Genomic DNA, 22,010 nt, shown 5'->3' on the forward strand with positions numbered 1-22,010 from the left:
TTTGCATCTAATCAAAGCGCATTCTGGGAGCATTGTGCATAGCCTCATATTGCTAAACTTTGCAACCGTGAGTACACATTTTTATACTGTAACCACTGTCAGTCGTGCAGTCAGAACTTACATTTACTTAGAGCGCTCACCCTAATAATAAAGGCTTTCAATTAATGAACCATTAATACAATTTTGAACAGCATTAACATAGGCACACAAATAACCTGACTTCAGGCTGTGCCCTTACCTGGCCCTTAATGTGCTACTGCAAACTGGCAGCCAAAGGGTTTGTGCTGCTGAGGGTTGGGCCTACTTGTCCGAAGGACAAAATGCACATTAAAACTTGTTGCCCTTGACCCCAAACAATATGTCCTGGGCGTCGGGCTATAGGAATTCCACATCCCTGCATTAGATTGGATTAGCTTCAGACTCTCCATCTCTTTGAAGCACTTAAGAAGCAAAGATCTATTCAGTATTAAGTCAGGATCAAAGAGAGGGAGGAAATCTAACGTCAGCGTGTCTATACTATCCTCTATTGGATTTACCGAGGATTTTTTGGAGCATACTGCACCTTCTACCAAGGCAAAAAAAGAGGGAGCCGTTGGATTAAGGGCAGATGCTACACTAGGAGCAGGTTTTATCATCTTCACTATCAGAAAAGGATTCGTTGACCTCCCCAATCCAATATTAGGGCTTCCTAAATTGGGATTCGTACAACTGGAGATGATGTCGTTGTACTCAAAGGGGGGAGCTGGAACATCGTCTATTTGGATATTGGAGCCCTGCTTCGGATTTCCATCTTCAGTCCCAACAGTAACCGGCAAAGAATTATTATCATCACTCTTAACATGCGAGTCTTGAAGATCATCAAAAATTATTTGTCTCTGCCTCTTTTTTTCTAATTCTGCGGATAGGTTTCCTCTTTTTTCCCTCTACTCTTTTTTGGCTTTTCCATTTTTACTTTTTCCCCCTTCGCCTTAGTCTCTTGGACAAAAATAGGAAAAAACTCTTTAACAGAATTTAAATCAGCTAGTTCGCCAGTTTCTTCTACAACTTCAAGAACCAAGTCCGCAATACAATTGTATGCAGAAGATTTAGGGGCTGATAGTAGCTCGTTTCTAACGGTAACAGCCGGGGTATTCTGGGCTGAATTATGAGGAGAGTCCAAGGGCTTAGTTCCTGGAGAGATATCACCACAGGATTTGGGCCCTAGCAAACCATCTTGAGGATCTAAACTGGGTAACCTTTCCAAAGAATTATTTAAAAGGACCTTCAATATCTGGGTAACTGTTTCCAGAACACAATCAAAACTGCCCACAATTTTACCTAATAACAGTAGTATAGAGGACAGCAGATGTTCTAAAGCGATCAAGGACTCGGAGATAGGTTTATCAAGTCTCTCTGGGCAGGGGAAGGAAGTTGGATGAATGCCTGATATATTCAGCTCAGGGCTTTTTGAGATGTTGGACTGGGAGGAAATATCTTGGGATTTAACAGAAGGGGTACTACTATAAAGTTGGAGACCTGAAGGAATGGAGACAAGCGGGGTCTTCATGGCCTCAAATAGCTTCAAAGATCCATCTACTAAGTACCGCCCACAGAGCTCCAAATCAATATCTAGCATTTGAGAGTCCTCATTACCTACTTCCCTTTGGTGGGAACCTCCTGCTAGTTCTTGTATCAAGTTGATCCCAGGCATTGTAGGAATATTATGCTGCTGCACACACTCAGCTCTGGGAGCGGGCGACTTAGCATAAAGGGAAGCAGTAAATTGTGTCGGATTAATTTCCTCACAAACCAGTGAGCTCTTGGCTAATTTATTTTCCATAAGCTGACCCTCCAATGTGACCCCACAAGGGAACACACTACACCAATATCCGTAGTCTTGTTCTTATCTTTGGGCTTTTCCCATAATTGGAATAGTTGACACTGGCCCTTTAGATGCAGGTTTTGAACTTCCTTGTTTCGCAGTGGGTTGGATTTGGTTTTTGCACAATACCTTCCTACCAAAAGTCTCCCTGAACAAAGCTTTTTAGCTGTCATGATTTTATTTAAAATAGGGAGAAATCCAGTACAATCCTTAATACAAACTAATTAATAAATAAAATAACTGTAATGGAGCTGAAACTGACCAACAAAGAGTCAATGTCTATGCCAGACACGAGGAAACAAACAATGTAATCAAACGAACAATTATTAAAATGAAAATAAAAATGAATGGGCCCAGCCCAGCCTACTTCGGCCTCTGAGGGCCTAAGAGGGCCCGCCCTTTGCCCGGGCTTCGCCCGGCGTCCCGCGAGACGGGGATGACGCTCTTTTTAATCGCCACACGGCGCGATATTCTGACTGTGGGTGCCGCTAGGGCAGCTGGGGGTTGTAGTCTTTTTGGCCACCCACGCTCCTCTCGGCGGCCCGACTCCGCGTTGGTTCCTGGAGTAAGGCGGCGGGAGGCGGGCGGACAAAATCCCCTGTGCAAAGTTCACCTTCAGTCTGGAAATGTAGCAGGGAAAACGGGACAGACACAAAGCACCAAACTCCGCAAACGAGCACCCGCTCAACCGGGATGACGCTCTTTTTAATCGCCACCCGGCGCGATATTCTGACTGTGGGTGCCGCTAGGGCGATATTCTGACTGTGGGTGCCGCTAGGGCAGCTGGGGGTTGTAGTCTTTTTGGCCACCCACGCTCCTCTCGGCGGCCCGACTCCGCGTTGGTTCCTGGAGTAAGGCGGCGGGAGGCGGGCGGACAAATCCCCTGTGCAAAGTTCACCTTCAGTCTGGAAATGTAGCAGGGAAAACGGGACAGACACAAAGCACCAAACTCGGCAAACGAGCACCCGCTCAACCGGGATGACGCTCTTTTTAATCGCCACCCGGCGCGATATTCTGACTGTGGGTGCCGCTAGGGCTCCTGGGGGTTGTAGTCTTTTTGGCCACCCACGCTCCTCTCGGCGGCCCGACTCCGCGTTGGTTCCTGGAGTAAGGCGGCGGGAGGCGGGCGGACAAATCCCCTGTGCAAAGTTCACCTTCAGTCTGGAAATGTAGCAGGGAAAACGAGACAGACACAAAGCACCAAACTCAGCAAACGAGCACCCATGTTATCAAATGTTAGTTCATAGAAAAAACAATAGTTCTATTTCCATGGCTGTCATCTCTAAGCCGTTACTGGAAACCTGTTATCTTGAAAGACCTAAGCAGGGTGGCATCTACTTACTGTTGGTGATTTGAGTACAATGCTTTAGCCAAGGAGAATTACTTCCATGCTACTTCCTACCCATTTCAGGGTTGTTAGTCCAGGGATGTGCACAATTGGTAGCACGCATTAGTTTGCATGCCAGGTCTGTTTTTTGGGTTTTTCTTGGACCGATTGACTGGAACTGGAAACAGCTCCTACACTATAACCCTTGTCAGATCAGATGGTCCCATGTATTTTACTACGTTTTTTTCTACGAATATGGCACAATGTTTTTTTTTAAGCCATATGCAGACCACCACTGCTAGTTTTCAGCAAATGACTTAGTTGTTTAGCATGTTTTGCCTGGTGAAAAACCACCTAATGCATGCCCACACTTAATCTGCCACCTTCAGAAGAACCACGTGAAGTGGAAGTAGTGTAAGCGTACCCCTCATTGTGGGAATAGTCCGATTTTACATATTTTATGACGAATGAAGTGATAAATACAAGATACTGTACATTGGGCACAGCAATAAATACCTCTTCAATCAGTGAAGCGAGACATTTAGTTCAGGGTGTGGCTGACATGAAGATCCCCCTTCTTTCAAATGCAACATGTGCCAGCAACCCCTTAGGGAATTGTGTCATAGAACTATATACCCTGGGATTGAATGGCTTGTTGGTCTGGATACATTTGTCACAGTCCAGTGAAGGGATGGCGTCGAATGGCCAATGACTGATCCAGAGGCAGCTGTGTGTTATGAGAAACAGGTTTATTAATGTCCTTGCACAGATTCGACCCCCTGCATTGCATATCACCTGGCCATGATTCTTTTGCTATCACTGTTAATTTTCTCAGTTGGGGAAGTTGCTATAGCCTTGCCTATGAGTTCCAGTTCATAGCGCTCCTACTCTGAGCTTGGGCTTCCTTGGGGATTCCTTTTTTCCTGTGCTTGAATGGCATCCCTCTCCCCCTTGAAGGAGTGAGAAGCCAAAGGAGGAGCCCAATTCCTGTTTAATTCCTGGTGGTCCATAGTGCCATTCCACCTGGAAAGAAGGATCTATGCTAAGGAAGGGTGATGGCGCGTAGCCAGTCTCAATCTTTATAGATCCAGGCCTCACCCCTTTCCTTTCTAAGTCCCTCCCCTTCCATTTTAATTAGTGGCTTGCGTTGTATGAAAGTCCACAGGAGGCCAGGTTGTGGTTCCAAGTAGAAGCTTTATTCAGAAACAGGTTTCATAAGTATTAGGAAGTAGCCAAGATGGTAAGTGGGCCTGTAAATACGCCCCACCAGGAGCAGCCTCCTAGCTGCTCAGCCTGCAAACACCAACTGACTCACATCAGGCATTCAACATTCCATGACCTAACCAACATTCCACACATACCTAGGCTGAACAGCAAGGGGAAGGAGAAGGGACATAAAGAAGAGAAATGACGTAAAGTTCCATGGACACAGAAGCAGGCATGTAAATGAACGGCACAAGACCTCATCGCTCCAATATAGGAATCCAGTACAAACGGAAGAAGACCTCTTCGCGCCGCAAACGTGCAACACATGCAGCGGTAACATGGTTGGCACACAGTTAACTATGACCTCCAGGCACTCCAAGCGCAAGATGGCGGCACGCCCAGCGACGTTGTGCGGGGAGGTTCACGGCATCACCGTGCTTCGAAACGTCCAAGCAGGCACAAAAGATTGCTAGCAAGCGCACGTCACAATCAATCAATCAATCAATCATGGCATTTATATAGCGCGCTACTCACCCGGAGGGTCTCAAGGTGCTTGGGGAGGGGGGGTCCGCTACTGCTCGAACAGCCAGGTCTTGAGCTGCTTCCTGAAGGCGAGGTGGTCTTGGGTCAGGCGGAGGTGGGTCGGGAGGGAGTTCCACGTCTTGGCGGCGAGGTAGGAGAAGGATCTTCCTCCTGTGGTGGCTCTTCGGATGCGGGGGACGGCGGCGAGGGCGTGGTCGGTTGATCGAAGCTGGCGTGTGGGAGTGTAGAAGTTGAGGCGGCTGTTGAGGTATCTTGGGCCTTGGTTGTGTAGGGCTTTGTGTGCGTGCCACAAGGAAGAGATGGCGGCATAACCAACAGGTAAGTGGGCAAAAAAAAAAAAAAAACAGGGTACGGGTAAACTGCCAAGGTGCAGCAATGAGCAAGTAAAGCATCCAAGTTGAGGAACAAAAGTACGAAAATACACACACTCACCGTGTGACACAGGATAAATTGACTCCCAGTGAGTAAATGTGTCGACTCAAAGCAGTGCCATCCTCACTTTAAACGAGAATCACCGGTAGAAAACTCAGTATGCCCAACATCCAATACGACAGACACAGTCCATACGCTGGGGAGAGCGATTAGAACTTGAGCACGAGGATTTTAAAGCAAGAATAATATGTAATAATAAATAATAATGGATGGCGGTGATTCCAAATCCAGTTGGGCACTCAAGGAGAACAAGTTGCTCTTTAATAAATACTGATTTTGCCATCGCTGAATGCGAAGTGGTGAAGCCTGATGTCAGGGTCAAAACAATACAGAGAAACACAGCAGGTTGATCAAGCCAGCTGCGTCTGTTTGAATTGTAACTGAAGAGGCTGATAATAGTATGCCGTGCTCCAGGCTAGGTAGGTAATCTAATCACACAGTGGTAGCGATGAAAAGCCCGCTGGAAAGTAAAATCAGGATAAGACTCACCAAGCTTGAGTGGATGTTGACACGCCCAGGTGAGGCTGACCGGTGTCGTTTGGTCACTGGTGGGGCAAGGGCTGCCAGGAAGTAACGGGTAGATGCATCAAGCTGGAGTTCTTTGATGTAGTTGCAGTGTTTTGTAGGTTTCTTAGTTGCTGCAGGAAGTTTTCTTGAAATGTAAATCCATAGAATTTGAATTAACGCAGGGTTTGAAGACCAGATCATTGCCAAAATGTCGTAGTATGAAATTCCACAGGAGGCCAGGTTGTGTTTCCAAGTAGAGGCTTTATTCAGGCACAGGTTACATAAGTATTAGGAAGTAGCACAGATGCTAAGTAGGCCTGTAGGTACGCCCCACCAGGAGCAGCCTCCTAGCTGCTCATCCTGCAGACACCAACTGACTCACATCAGGCATTCAACATTCCATGACCTAACCAACATTCCACACACACTTAGGCTGAACAGCAAGGGGAAAGAGAGAGGACATAAAGAAGAGGTACATTCACCCTACTACATGGCTCCTCATTCCTGCTCCACTATTGTCCTTCTGTTGCTCTGTCCCTATTCAACATTGCAGGTCCTACCCCCTTCTTCTCAGTAAGTCCTTAGCTTTCCTGGTGTGCTGATGTTTCCCTGTTCTAGGGTTGATTGGTGCGCCCTGAAACCTGCCTATTCTTCTTTCCCAGGTGAGGAAGCTCCGGAGCTTGGATCTGATGTGGAAATATACCCTTTTAGGGGTACACTGGTGCAGGATCACCCTTTTGTCCACAGGTTCAAAGACCAACAAAGTAGAGATCCGCACTGGAATAGGAATAAATAACAAGTTTATTAATCACTCATGAGTGGGACCACGTCCACACAGCACTCTTAAGTGCTGGAGGAGGTAGTACACTGGCTTCACAAACCAGTGCCCTTTTATACAGGTTTTGTGCAGTGTAAGCACGTGTACAGAAATAGGAAGAACACGTTTTAGGAATAGTTATCATCAAACAAGGGCAGTTGAATAACTACATGGTCCGAGGAGGGAGCAGAAATGCTTATGGCAGCAGTAAATGATTGACAGTTAACAGGTGTACTGGCAGCTACAAACGCACAGCACGTACATTGCTTTTAGCTGAGTCAGGAAGTTAACTAAAATAGATAACACAAGCACAATAAAAAGACGAGCCGCAGAGGACGGGAGAATTATGATGGAAACTAAATGGACACCCCAGCCAAAATGGCAGCAGCATATGCCAAGTAAAATATTACACGTTTTCCACACTGATGGTATCTTATATCCATCTATGCATAGATAGTCACTACCTAAGAACGGAAGGCTTCTCCAGGACCAAGGCCCCGTTACATGTAGACTTTGTTGCATTGTTTGGCCTGACTTCCCATGTGAGAGTGCAGATTCCTATAAGCATCTGTACCATGCAATCTAGACTTTCTTCGCTCCTGGGCTCATTGGCTCCAGTGAATTGCATTTGGGGGACCATCCCAGTACAATGACTTTGGGGCATACATTTAGCGCCTCCTTGTATCACCTTTCGGGTTAGGTCACTCAGAACATTACAGTAATAGCCATGCCCTAAATGGTGACTCAAATCTCATCAATCAAGATTAATTCCTGCCATGTAGGTGAAAGGAATTGAGTGTCCATCTTGGAAGAAGTTGTGAAAGAGGCTAAGCCGATTCAAGGTTTTGTATGTTGATGAATGCATCTTGCTTCTAATTTTTTACCTTATGAAGTACCTTCTCAAACCGAAAAATGTTTCCCCAGGTAGATCGGTCCAGCACTGCCAGGTGGCACCATTGGTTGTATGATGGAACCACACACGCCTTAACGTGGTCATTACAACGACTGTCTTTACCAGGCAATCCTTTACAAGAAACGTCTTTACTAAGCATAGAACTTTACAACCAACATCTTTATCATGCGTATTCCTTCACCACGCATGCCTTTACAACTAAAAAGTAGGTATTTAGCTGGTAAGTATCAAACATATCTATATAAATGCTTTATAGTTATCTGCAAAGTACATTCTCATACTAAAGGCATATCGTTTTAAAAAAATATACATATATATGTATTCTTATACACATACATGTATTTATATATTTACATATATATATGTAAAATATGTACATAGCCTTATACGTACATGTTGAGGCCCAGTAGAAGGTGAAAGCCGAAACGCGACGGCCTGGGACACAAATTTGACCTGTATAATGTTGCAGAATTATATAATTGAAACATAAACAAATGAAGAAGAAATAAAAGGGTGAAAGAAAACTCCCACAGAACGGCATCTGAGGATTTTGTATTCCGCCATATGATGAGTCACGGAAGATGATGACATTGGATGTGAATATATATATATATATATATATATGTGTATATATGTGTATATATATGTATATATATGTGTATATATATATATATATATATATATATAATCACCTACTGGCGGTCGCCAGTAGGTAGTTATAGTTAAGACCTAGTTACCATAGGAAAATCGTAACATTCTATTCCCAATAACTTTGGCGCCGATTGAAGAATCTTCGCAGAATATTCAAAACTCGTGGGGCGCTTTGGTCCGCTCCGACCTTGAAAGTTTCGGGGTGATTCAGCAAGCCGGGGCCAAAAAAAAAAGGGGGTCCCAAAACGTGTTTTCTCCATGCAACTTCCCGTAGGAAACCTTAGCCGCGGCTACAGCCCGAACTGCTGAACGGAATTCCACCTAATTTGGCAAAAAGGTAGCCCTTGGTTCGGAAAGAACTCTTTTTGTTAAATGGTGTAAATCCGTTCAGTAGTTGCTGAAAAAAATCTAAATTAAATAAATATCGATATCTAGAGGCGCGCAGGATCCCCGCACCCTGCCGATCACGAGCTGCATGCTAATTGGCTGTCAACACTTCAAACTAGGAAGTGTTGGCAGCTATCTTGGGCCTTGGTAGAACCGAGGCACAAGAAAAGAGAAAAACAAACTTGCAAAACACGAAAAGGGGGCAGTGTAGAAACACTGACCCCCTAGGCCTGCTCAAAGAAAGCATTTTTTCTTAAATCGCGGAATGAGCGCTGGATCCGCGGATCCGGCAGCGAAAATTTAAAAAAATTTAAGCCCGTCCTCCCGCGCTTCATTTAAATAAAGCCCCCGGGTGGGCCAGGTCCCGGGGCAGAAAAATGTGTGGGGGGCCCCAATTCCCCCCACACTGCCTCGGGGGCTTTTCAGAAAAAGTTTCTTGCTAAGAGTGATCCCATGTCTTGGGACTTAACATACCCTATGTGGGGTAGTGGTAGCTGTTAAATAGCTTCTATGCTGTGGAGTTGTGGACCCCTTCGGGCCTCTGCTCTCCATGGCGTTTATGTATGTTGCAGGTGCAATTCCCTTTTTGCTGGATTGGAATGCCTTGGTGGCGCCCTGGAGTGTTTTTCTCTCAGGCCGCTGCGCTGTTCACCTGGTCTGCCTTCTGTCTGCGGCTGGGCGTCGTGGCTCTGGTTCTCCTTCTTTTTGGGTCGTGTTTGCTGGCCCCTCTCTGAGATGTGTCCGGGCCCTTCTTCACCTTTGCGTCCTCTGTCCTGGGGGCTGTGATGAATTTTGTGTTCCTCCTCTTTCAGGCACAGCCTGCCCGGTTTTCCTGGGTGCCCCAAGCTACTCTTTCTGCTTATTGCGGTCTGAACCGTTCTGGTCTCTTGACTTCTGTCTATGGTGGGCTCGGACTCGCTCTTCGCGGGGGTGTCCCCGGCAGGAATGCTTGCCTTCTTTTTCCCTAGTTTCCTAGGAGCCTCTAGGTTACTCCTCTTCCTTGTATTGGCCTTGGATGGACGTTCTGTTGCCTTGTAGGGACGTGGGGTGCTTCGGCCTTCCCTTGCCTTGCCCTTGCTTACTCGGAGTGTGAACGGGCTTCCTCTTCTTTCTTCTTCCCACACTCCCTTTGGGGTCGGTGGTGTTTGGCCTGTAGGGGTTCCCCTTGCCTGGTGGACGGGGCTTATCGCCCTGTCTGGTGGACTGGTGTCCGGTGGGACCCTTTGTTCTGTCCAGGTTGGTGGGTTCCTCTCGCAGACCCTCCTTCCCCGTGGGTATGGTTAGGGTATCTATTCTACGTTAAGGAATCTGCAGTTAGTATCTTTATCAGGTGTACGAGTTACTTACCTTTGGTAACGATGTATCTGGTAGAGACGATTCTAGCTGCAGATTCCTTCACGGCCCTTCCTTCCTCCCCGTTCTGCGAGGACCTTTGGCTTGGTCTTCTGCACTCGCCTCCCGGGGGTGGCTATGTCTTCTGTGAGTGCATCCCTTTGCTCTTTTTGGCGGGATGATTCGTCTTATTTCTTGTTCCTTTCCTCCTCTATGGCACATTGGAGGATGGGTTTAGAGGTACTTCTGTGCCCCTCTGCTCTGGTTGTCCCGTGATTGGGGCTTGTCTTCACTCTTTCCCTCCCCTCCTTCTTTCCTTTTCATTGCTAGGGTTATGATATCCTATGCGTTGGGGCTCTCTGGCCGTGCCTGTGACCCTTATCTGTTTGGGGGGTTGTCGCACTCTGTGCTGGGGTTGCCTTGGCGGTTGGCAGTCTTGCTTTCCTTGGAACTGGTTCCCTTTCATTGTTTTTGGATGGGGTTGCAGTCCTGCTACATGTTGTCATGACATTTTACATGTGTTCCTTGTCTCAGGGGGGAGGGGCTGTCTACATACAGGCAGGGTGACTGCTCTGTTCTTTCCCTTTTTCCCTGCCTTTGGGTGTTGCAGTGTTGCCACTGCTCCTTATAGTGTTGTTCATCTACATGCCTTTTTCAAATTTTTCTGCTCTTTCTCACATTGTTCCCATACTCCCACAGTTTTGTCTGATGGCTCCGCGTTGTGGCGTAGAAAAGTTCTCCGCAGAAAACTGACGTTTGCGCGCCGGGGTGGGACTTATGTGACCTTGCTGACATCACGTACGCGGACGACACCTGGACAGAGTCGCGTGATGCCGTTCCCCTGGTGCGCAGGAATGCTGGGCAAAAATTTCCGGATCCAGTCTCGCGCCTGGGAATAATTCTACGTTAAGGAATCTGTGGCTAGAATTGTCTCTACCAGATACATTGTTACCGAAGGTAAGTAACTCGTACTGCAGGCACGTTATAGTTAGAAATTAGCATTTAAAAAACCTTAGAAATTCACTGAAAAAACCATAGGTTTCAGGGGTGTTCTAGTTAGTTGGACCTTTCACTCATTCAAAACCATGGAAATTCCTCCGTTATAGTTAGTTCTGCTAACTAGAACTCGCGCCCCCGCAGTGCACTGCTGATGATGTCCCATATTACATCACTCATGACATGGTCAGTGACATCACTGATGACATCACTGATGACATCTCAAATGACATCACTGACATCATCCATGTGATAAATTGATGCATCTTCCCACACCCTAATATAACCTTTGATACACCCACTCTAAATTACAGACTGCCATTCTCAAAACCATAGACGTTCCAACAGCAGTAACTACATACACACTTACTGATTCTTAGGTTTACACACACATCCACTCACTCTCTCGTACAGTCACTCATACTTATGGTCACTCAGTAAAGGACTATCATATGCACTCCTACACCTATATAAATACTCACACACCACCACTCATCCATAGAGGTACTCACACACCTAGTCAGTCATGCAAATAATTAATCACACTGCCATTTACTCACCTATAAAGTTATACGCACACCAGCTCAATCACTAATACAAATACTAGCACTTTCTTACACTCTTATACAATCACTGATACAAGCACACAGTCATCCATACATCCACTATCAGAATCGCACACACTCACTTATAACCATTTATATACTCCAACACACATATATGCTGCCTTTCACATATGTAGTTACTTACACATGTACCGCTAAGATATACATACACACACACACACTCTCTCGCTCTCGCTCTCGCGCTCTCGCGCTCTCTCTCTCTCTCTCTCTCTCTCTCTCTCTCTCTCTCTCACACCCACCCATACAGTTTATACTAAATCATCCATTCAGACACTTATATAACCACTCATTCTTTAATACGCCTTTCCCTATATATATATATATTAAACATATTTTAACTTTACAGAAATACACAATCACTGGATGATGTCATCAGTGATGACATTTGAGATGTCATCAGTGATGTCACTGACCATGTCATGAGTGATGTAATATCTGACGTCATCATCAGTGCATTGCGGGGGCGCGAGTTATAGATAACAGAACTGACTATAACGGAGGAATTTCTATGGTTTTGTACGAGTGAAATGTCCAACTAACAATAACTCCCCTGAAACCTATGTTTTTTTTCCGTGAATTTTATATACTTAACAACCCTTCAACCTTGCCCATCCTAAACACTTAAAATTCCCCTGGCACCCAAATATCCTTACCCACCCTAAAAATACCCTAGCCACCTAAAAACCATTACCCACTCTAAACCCTAAAAACCAACTTGCCGCCAAAAATTTCATACCCATTCTAAACCCTGAAAATTCCCTTGCCACCCAAAATCCCAAACCCGCCCAAAACACTAAAAATTCAGTGAAATCATGCACTGAAAAAATCAACGGTTACAATGACACGTTATAGTTGGGCTCAAATTTATTCCGCACAAAACCACTGAAATTCAGCTTTTATAGTTACCTGAGCTATAACTAACACCCCCGCAATGCACTGCTTGTGACCTCACATATTACATCAGTAATGACATGGTCAGTGACCTAACTGATGACATCACGGATTAAATATCTAGTGATTGTGAGGGTTTTCTGAACATTTGTGTTAAATATATATACCAAGGTAACACGAAAGTTAAAGGAGTATACTTTGTGTACTACGGAGTGATACTATTTCTAAAATATATTATGTTAGTGGCTGTGTGGATGGGTATCTGTATGGGTGAGTGAGTGAGTGTCAGTCGTTGGTTGGTATGGATGAGTGAGTACATGAATACGTTTGTGTGTATCTGTATGGGCAAGAGAGTGGTTGTGTTAGTGGCTGTATGGGTGAGTGACTGTTGGATTGGCTGTATGTCTGTACCACTGGGCATGTAAGTGGATGTATTGGTGAGTGAGTAGGTTTATAGGTTTGTGAGTGGCTGTCATTGGCGGTATGGGAGAATAAGTGAGGGTATGAGTAGCTGTATGGGTGGATCTGTGGGTATATAAGTGGTGTGCAAGTAGTTCAGTGAGTGGTTTTGTGAATGGCTGTATGAGAGAGTGAATGGATGTGAGGGCCTCTATGAATGAGTGACTGGGTGTGTGGGTACATGAGTGGTTTGGTGGGTTTGTGAGTGGGTGTATGAGAGGTTGTATGTGGGTATGAGTGTTTCTGTGGATGATGTCATGAGTGATGTAATTTGAAATTTTATCAGTGATGCCACTGACCATGTCATGAGTGATGAAATATGTGAGGTCATAAGCAGTGCATTGTGGGGGTATAAGTTATAGTTGGCTCAGGTGATTAAAACTCCTGAATTTCAGTGAGTTTGTATGATTGAAATCTGAGCTTACCTAAAACATCCCTGTATCCTTTGTTTTCAGTGAATTTCTATTGATTGTATATTCTATTTCCTTTCTCTAACATCCGTGTAAACTTTGTTTTTTTGTCATTGAACTTCTAAGGTTTTTGAAATCTGCCTCCAATCTAGAACATCCTTGTAAGGTTTGATTTTATTAAAGTGCCTTTAGAACTACTATAATCCCTATCACATATATGTGACTAAGAAAATAAACCCTTGTTAATAAAAAATTACTCTAAAACACTCCAGTTTTAAAATGCGGACTACAGTCTGTTTAATACCTTTTGCCCCCACACTCTCTTAGCAGAGTTTCCATAGCAACCCTCTTTAGAACAACCTCCTGAACCAGTAGGTTGCAAGTTCACAACACATTTCAAAAGCAGCATATTATTCTCGAACTCAACTGCAGCAGGTGTGGTTGACTGCTTCCAATTAAAATCAAATATTGCATTATATTTTAGTGTAACTTAGTGATGAATTCGCAAATGCTTACGGAAGTCCAAAAAAGTATTTAGCATTGTACTCTTAATACTTTACAACTTATCTAATCTTTATTACATACATGTGACTAAGAAAATAAACCCTTGTTAATAAATAACTCTAAACCACACAAATTTAAAAAATAGACTACAGTCTAATACCCTTCCCCCTCACTCTCTCAGCAGAGTTTCCATAGCAGTCCCCTTTAGAACACCCTCTTGAACCATTAGGTCACAATTTCACAAAACATTCTAGAAGCAGCATATTACACTCCAACTCAACTGCAGCAGGTGTGGTTGACTGCAATTGAAAACATATCCAATATTGCATTACATTTTTTATTTTTTGCAGAGCCTTTCACAGACCTACTTACTTTTCCTTAAAAATCACTACCAAATTTTAGCAACCCGCATATTTACACTATCCAATCAAATATGTCCTTTGTTTTAAACCAGGACCTGACCTCCATTTTCAGTGCCTTTCATTTTGAAAAGTCATTGTGTTCCAGCCTTCTCCTATGCCCTACTCTGTTGCGGGGAGTCTGCCCGTGCACAGAACTATGCATAGGAAACCAGGACCTCAGTGAATTGTGGTGTACAAAAAAACTCACCTCAGTACCCAGAACCCCTATCTGACTAGCATCAGTGTCTCATTTATTCTCCATACTACAGTGAGGCTACCAATGATTAGACAACCCAGAACAAGCGACTTGGGGGACTCTCAGGAATGGTGGGAATCAAGAACACTATTTCGTTTTTATTCTCTTACCAGTCCTCAATGTGAGTAATCAGACACAGAAAACTTTAAAATGTTTATTTTTAACTACGTGCTCTAAGATGCAGTATTTTGGCTAACATAAGCAGGCAAATGATTAAAGATAAAACAATCTGCATTGTTACAATTCCATAAAACACAAAGGGAGAACTCATGTTACAATGATAGTGGAAACAGGTCGTATAGCACCTTGTGAACCACCCTCCCCTGGCTAGGAGCTAGGTTTTGTAATAATAGAAGGTCTCTAGGCTTAAACGGGGAACCCCATACCTCCAAGATCAGCTGAGGTGAATCACATCACAGGATCAGCAACGCTCTGTCTGGAAAGGTTTTTTTCCCCCAAGTGCCTAAATCATGCATGCAGTGCAATAATAAAGGCACTTGAATTTCAGTTACCTGTAGCTGTGTGCATGTTGTGTCTGGAACGTGGGCCGATCAACGCGAATCAACAGCATACATTGTTATTATGACCGTGAAGACTTCTGCACACAGTGTACAGACTAAGGTTGCGATGTAAGTAAAGGGATGTGGAAAACAGACCGTTCTCATGCGAAGAAAAGCAAGCAGTATAACTTACAACAACAGTTGCATGTAGTTTTGTGTGTAAAATGGCGTATAAACTTCTAATACGCTTATTCTAACATAGCAATGTGTGCAAGCAGAACCCTGTCTTCACTACACCCTCCCCTGATTGGACCATGAACAAAAAGGGAAGCTATTGAGGAACGCAGAGTTCAAGTTTTAGTGAGACAGAACCAAGTTCTTATCTTGATAAACCGGATAATTTGAAAGTGATAAGTTCGAAGTTGCGAGGTAAAAAAAAATCCAGGACGGGGCAGTATACTTCGAAGATGGACAACTGCCAATTTAATCCATCAGCGTACAGTCTCAGTATGTTGCCACAGCCTCCAAGAGGAAGTCATTGGTATCACCAGGAAAGAATTCAGACATCCAATTTAATAATGCGAATGAACATACATGTTCTTCAATAGCTGGAGCCTCTAGCACTATCAGAGGACAACTTGCCTGTTCTTCGAGGTAACTTCGTGCCAGGAAGTCATGTGCCACTGCACATATATTCCAATTCCCTAGAACTCCATGTGCAGCTCATAATCCCGATACCAGAACAGTCCAACTCATGAGCCACTAAGGGACTCATCAGTCAATCTTAATCCGGGGCAGGAGATACCATTTTGGAGAAACACAAATCCAAAGCCCATTCAAAACAACAATCCAGGCAATGGAAATCGGGTTGCATGCAAGTAAAATATGAAAACCGGAAAGATAATCCATAGATTACACTCAAAGTGGCCAGAGGTAGCGTTCCATAGTATTCAAGCATCCGGTTGCGAAGCTGAAACAGCCGGGGTAGGATGTCTTATGACACAGATTGTGCAGCCATTACGGAACAAACAGATCAACAGCAGCACACTGGCAGCCATGGCGAGAATTAATGGTAACCCGCCGAAGATGCTGGAAAAATTAGAATGAAAAAATGCTGGTATTAAACAAAATATCGTTTGAAACGTGGTTACAAGGCCGGTGCCCACAACTTTGAAAAAATGTGTCAAGCAGGTTGTTGACTACGCATTGAATATTGTGTGAGTCAGAGCGCCGAAATGAAGTGGGAGATCAGTATTCAAAAGCGTATGCACCTCGGTGCAGGTGTTCGCTACGTGGAGGACGAATGTTTCACAAGAAGAAGTTAGGACGACTTCTTTTTGGGACAATAGAGGCCTTATTCTGCTCATCTTGTTGAACTCTGCTTTCAAGGTCGGTATGGAAGGCCAGATAGATATGTCGAGCCTCCCATGCGGAGGCAGGAAAAGCACATTTTTGCAGCAAACTACACATTGGGAGACAGTAATAATGTACAGAATCCCTGCCAGCATGCCACAGCAAGCTTCATTATTTAAAAGCAAATGACTACCGTTGGCCAATAACGTGAAAGTTGGTGTTATAGCTGGCACCGGAATTCCCTTTAAAATGCAAGCTAAATTCGGGGCTTGGGTGTTGCACGCGCCGTGTAATTGTATATTCTTGCACACTAATGAGCGATCAGGTGTAGAACTGCAGTCCTCTTCCTTTAAATAAACTTCTTTACCCTCTCTCAGGCACCTGTATGTGAATGGTAGAGACCAAACTTCATGGAAAAAGGCGCTGCCCAATGGTTCATATCTGCCTAGGGCATAGTGTTTCATACATGAACTGAATTTAAACAAGGGAAGGGCAGTGTTATTAACCCATGAATGAGCCATACAGCCGAGTTAGATTTGGCAACAGAAAATGGTAACGGTTCCAATTTTTCAATATGTAAAAGTGAATATGTTGCATCCTTCATGGACATGAACTGTTGTATTTCAGTCAGATTAAATGGTAAAAACAGAGATTAAGTATTCATGTAGTCCCAAGGCACCTTCCCAGACTTTAAAGTGTGTAAAGTCCAAGCAAACTGCATTATGGAACGTAATTGATTTCGACCATGGTACAAAACAGACACTTCATCCTGTACAATATCCACAACAGATGAAACAATATTAATAAAGGTGAAAATTCTGGAAGAAAGAGTATTAATGTTATTATCAATGACAGCAAGCACTTTTTCTAAATTAGCTTGATCAATAGCCCTTAATCTAGAAGCAGCTTCAATTTGAGACAATTTCCAAACTTCGTTGTAAATAGCATGTACCTATCTCTTGGACCTGCCTCCTACAGGGCCTTTAACCCGTTGGCTGCTTCCGCGATTTCGCGGCAGTGCGGCCGTTTTAAAAAACAGGCGGGGCTGCGTCGGCCATTGGCCGACGGCAGCACCAGCGAGGTAGTGGTGCTGTCGGCCAATGGCCGACGGCAGCATGGAAGGGGTTAACAAAGTCATTCAAATCAACATCAACAGTCAATTGGGACAAATTAAGTTTAACTGACGCTTAGGTGGAATGTTTAAGCCAATTTTGACACAATTTGCCTACTGAATATGTAGTAACAGAATGAGTTTTCAAAACGGGGGTCCACCCTAACCTGTGTATAGCCTGGGGCCAGACCCAGAAAACGATGTTGGCATGAATCCGAACTTTTTTGCCATAACAACCAACCCTGGGGATCCACGCTAGAAATATTGAAGGAGGAATTAGTAACTAGGGACTGTAATTCATCAAGGGACATATCTGTGTGATTCCTCCTTGTAGGATAAGCACCCAGATCAGGAATGGTAGGGGCATTCATTTTTTTAGAAGTAGTCAATTCAAAGCAAGTAGTTTCTGAAATAGTAGAATTCAAAAACATCTGGTTAGGAATGAGGCATGCACGATGTAAAGCCTTTGTGTCCTGCACCTGCCAGCTTTTAGAACCCCAAACCGATTTAAGATCAATTGTATCCTTCCCCAGCTCATAGCCCGCTGTAGCTAATGCATCCATAAAGGATTTTGAATACAGTAATTTAGTGTATGTAAGCCTTACTTTGGAACTAGACTTAAAGGCTATTTTGAAATAAAAGGCTTCAGGATTGGATCGACTAAAATCAGTAAAATATGTACATTTTTGCAATAGAGTTTTAGAACTACCTTCAATGGGAGCTGGGGAGTGTTCCCATTGTGTATAATTAACAATATTTCTGAATGTATTTGCTCTATGCAGAAAATTATTGCCATAGTGCTGGTAACAAAATAACTCCACATAATTCGCTGAGTCGAAGTACAAATCTTCAGCATCAAATGCAGCGTAATATTTCAAATCCGAAAAAAGAGCCTCAACAGCTTTTACATCCCAATCATCAGAGCAAATGTTTTGTTTCACAACATCTCCCATAGAAACATGAAGTAGATTGGGAACATTAATAACCTCAGTTGGGCCATGAATTTGAAATTTTAAGCATCCTATACAATCGCATCTAACACAGGTCAGGCAGTGAGGTTTACAAAAGTCTGGTCCCTCTTCATGATGTGTGATGAGGAGTGGAGATTAATTAATCTAATTGCAGATCTTTTGGTAAGATAATGTCTATTTACTAGACGAAAAAATACAACCACAACTCGAACCGACAGGAACAAAAAAAATGGAGACGAGCACCAACCAAATGTAAGTCCAAGGGGGAATTTAAAAATGACTTTTAAACCAAACCACAAATATAGAAATTTTCAATGGAGATCTTGATGTTGTAGAGTTAGTGTCAAATGAAAAACATGACTGGTCAACTGCACTTGTATGCACACCAGGCAACAACATGTCAGTGGGATAGGTATACTCAGTATCTTCATGGGGACCACCAGCCGGTGGATTCAATAACAGATTAGTAACTGTATGCATCTCGATGGCAACGTCAGGACTGTTCGTATTTGCCGAGGCCAAAACAGAATTTCTTAGCAATGCTGGACAAGAGACCGCTGGCTAGACCAATGGCTAGCCGCTAACCAACTGAAACTCCAATCAAATCAAATGTCTTTATTTAGATATGACACAGATATCTTTAAAAGAAGAATACAAAAATCACATGTAATCCAAATGTTAAAAAAGTACAAAGACACGATCGATTATTTAACAGTCGTATAAAAGAAAAAAATAGAGATCATCCACAACTTGATCCTTCTTGTTCAATGACATAATAAAATGGGCGCAACCAGTAATATCTAACGTATAAAAACAACCCAATACTCTTACAGATACATTTCAATCATTTCATTTTTGCCTCCTTAGAAGTTAATAAATGTTGTAAAGTATATTGAGTGGTTAAAGGGATCAGGGCAAGGCTTAATGGGGTCTCATTTGTTTAAAATTACGATATGCTTGCTGAATAAAATTGGCTAGCCTTGTATTTAGAACGGTGTTTTCTGGGTCCAAGGCCACAATAATGGCTTGCCTACAGGTCCGGGCATCCAGCCTGTTCCATTCAGCTTTTAATTTGCACCTACGTTGAAAGTTAAAAAAAGGGCAAAGGCAGACCACATGCAGCAAAGTTTCCCCCGTTTTGCCGCACCCTCTACAGGTTGTATCATCCGCCATACGTTGCCAGGAGGGCTGATCTTGCAAAAAACGCCACTCACCCATTCTAATAGCTATAAGGCTACGTTTAAGATACAATGAGTATGTACGAGACGGGTAAGTCGCGGGGGCTAGCCGTCTGTATGAGTTTGAGTGCCCAAGAATGGCTACGTTTTGCAAAAAGTGCTTTATCCAAGTTTAGCGATCTCATTCTCACGCCTTTTTTAATGGCCATTTTAAAAGCTGTCTGACTGGGATTCAGGGCCCATAGGTCACTCGCTGACATTTGATCAATGGCATCCGTAAAAAGGCGACCAAACGTTCCACCTGGGTTATTCTGGATAATTTCTAGCCAGACTAAGGATTCTAAAGTGCCTGGGGCCGCCTGTCTTAATTTATGGCAGAACTGAAACTCAATGCAAAGAAAACCAAATTCGTCCTGATTACCCCCTCTAAAGCCAACCCGGAGACATGGATCAAAGCCATCACAGCCTTAAACTGCCCGCCGACCATTGTGAACTCTGCCAAATCCTTAGGCATACTCCTCGACCATAACTTTAACATGCGTGACCACATTAACTCAATGACTAAATCCGCCAGATTCCCCCTGAGCTACTTGTGGAAGCTAAAACCCTTCATCGATGCTCCAGACTTAAAAATGGCAGTCCAAGCACTAGTCATATCGAGACTGGAATATGGATGTTCCACCCTCACTGGTGTACCCAAAATTTTTCTGGCTCCTCTAAAAGCCTGCCTCAATGCGGCAGCGAGATCACTTACAGGCACTAGGAAATTTGACCAAATCTCTCCACATTTGAAAGCACTAAACTGGCTCCCTATGGAGGCTAGAATACAGCTGAAAATTGCATGCATTACTCACAAGACCCTCTACCTGCCTATCTGGCGCAGAAACTGGTGATGTCTGGAGGAACTAGGAACTCCCGGTCTGCTAGAAAACTCCTGCTCCAACCTGCCCGCTTTCAGAAAAAAATAGGGCATTCTCCGGTGCAGCACCAAGAATTTGGCACTCTCTCCTGCCTGACATCCGAAAAATCACTTCTCTATCACGCTTCAAAAAGGAGACCAAAACTTTCCTCATGGGTAAATTCCTAGGCTAGTGGCATGCTCACATCTACCACAGTGTGTCTGTCGAATCCACAACTATGGCTTCTTCCGCAGTTTACCAACTCACCCTGATTAGTAATTGTGGCGCTTCTGTTCTGTTTTTACTGATCCCATTATAACCGTATCCATTCATTTGTGCCCCCTTTTTATCTATGCTCCTCAGCTACCCTACCCCTCCCCAAACTTTGTATATTTCTGTACATGAGACTATTTTACTTTGTTTACCGTGTAACTGTGTAAAGCGCTCTGATACCCTCACGGGTCAAGTTCGCGCTCTAGAAAACATTTAAATAAATAAATCATACTAAGAAGAATCGGTCACTCATTGTCATTTGACATTGTAAATGGAGATGTGGTTATTGCACGGACTTGGATCTCGAAGGAACCACCCAATATTATGGAGTGGTGGAATCTTATTAATGAAATACATACGATGGAACTATCGTTGGCTAAGTTAAGGGGTACTAAGGCATTGAAAGCAAGGCAAATGATTTGGGGTACTTTTATTTGATCTATTTGATTTATATGTACCAGCAGCAATTAAAATGATCTATTTTTTTTTTTTAGGAATGTACATTATCACCCTCTGTATGTATTTGATGGTTAAATTTATTTTTGGATATTTTTGTTTCTGAAATTTGTATGTAATCCAATGATGTCGTCTTTTTCCTGCAATAAAATTTTTTTTTCAAAAAAAAAAAAAAGTAAAAGGAGATGTACCGGTTATCCTTGTGACCAGAAAGTAGAGGTAAAAGGACTGTTGATGTACCCTGCACACCAAGCACTGGAACAGGTGTACGATAAGAGGGTCCGAACTCCTTCTTGTTCTCCACCTTCTCACGGACCAGGTCACGACTCGAGGTAGCCAGCTAACTGCCGGAATCTACAGTGCTACAACAAAAGAGGACCTGGATTCCCACTTCTTATTATTCAAAAACCACACTATATTCCTTTGGTGGTTAGGTTTTTTGTTAAACCATTTATTTTATTAGAATTTATTTTTTATTTTAAAATGGACCTTCTTCCATTCCCAGAGTCACATACATTTCACACAATACAAAACATCACTATACACATACACAAACGTAATAACCAAAATTAAATTGTCAAAAAATCACAGTGCTATACTTTACAATTGAACAGTTTGTAAATTGCAATGCCTATTTCTCAAAAAACCACAGGTTCACAAACGAATTGCTTCTGATTCACAATCAAAATACTTCTTGTGAGCTAGGTGAGAGCTAGGTGAATATGTGTGTAAATTTTATGAACACAATTT

At 43.5% G+C, this 22,010-nt stretch overlaps 1 protein-coding gene across 4 annotated transcripts in view; it reads left to right on the forward strand.

The window, feature by feature from the left end:
• The window catches only part of CTBP1 (C-terminal binding protein 1), a 1,555,004-nt gene that overhangs the window by 104,007 nt on the left and 1,428,987 nt on the right, over positions 1-22,010 (forward strand). The window contains exon 1 of one of the 4 annotated variants that reach the window (XM_078678643.1): positions 7,757-7,826. The exons of 2 other annotated variants lie outside the window; for them this stretch is intronic. In XM_078678643.1, coding sequence (XP_078534769.1) covers positions 7,772-7,826 — 55 coding nt within the window. In that variant the 5' untranslated portion in view covers positions 7,757-7,771. Of the gene's footprint in view, positions 1-7,756; positions 7,827-22,010 lie in introns of those variants that run through there. One more of the 4 variants, XM_078678644.1, reaches the window with a different exon arrangement.

This window comes from Lissotriton helveticus, chromosome 2_2 (assembly GCF_964261635.1).
Source record: "Lissotriton helveticus chromosome 2_2, aLisHel1.1, whole genome shotgun sequence".
NCBI lineage: Eukaryota > Metazoa > Chordata > Amphibia > Caudata > Salamandridae > Lissotriton > Lissotriton helveticus.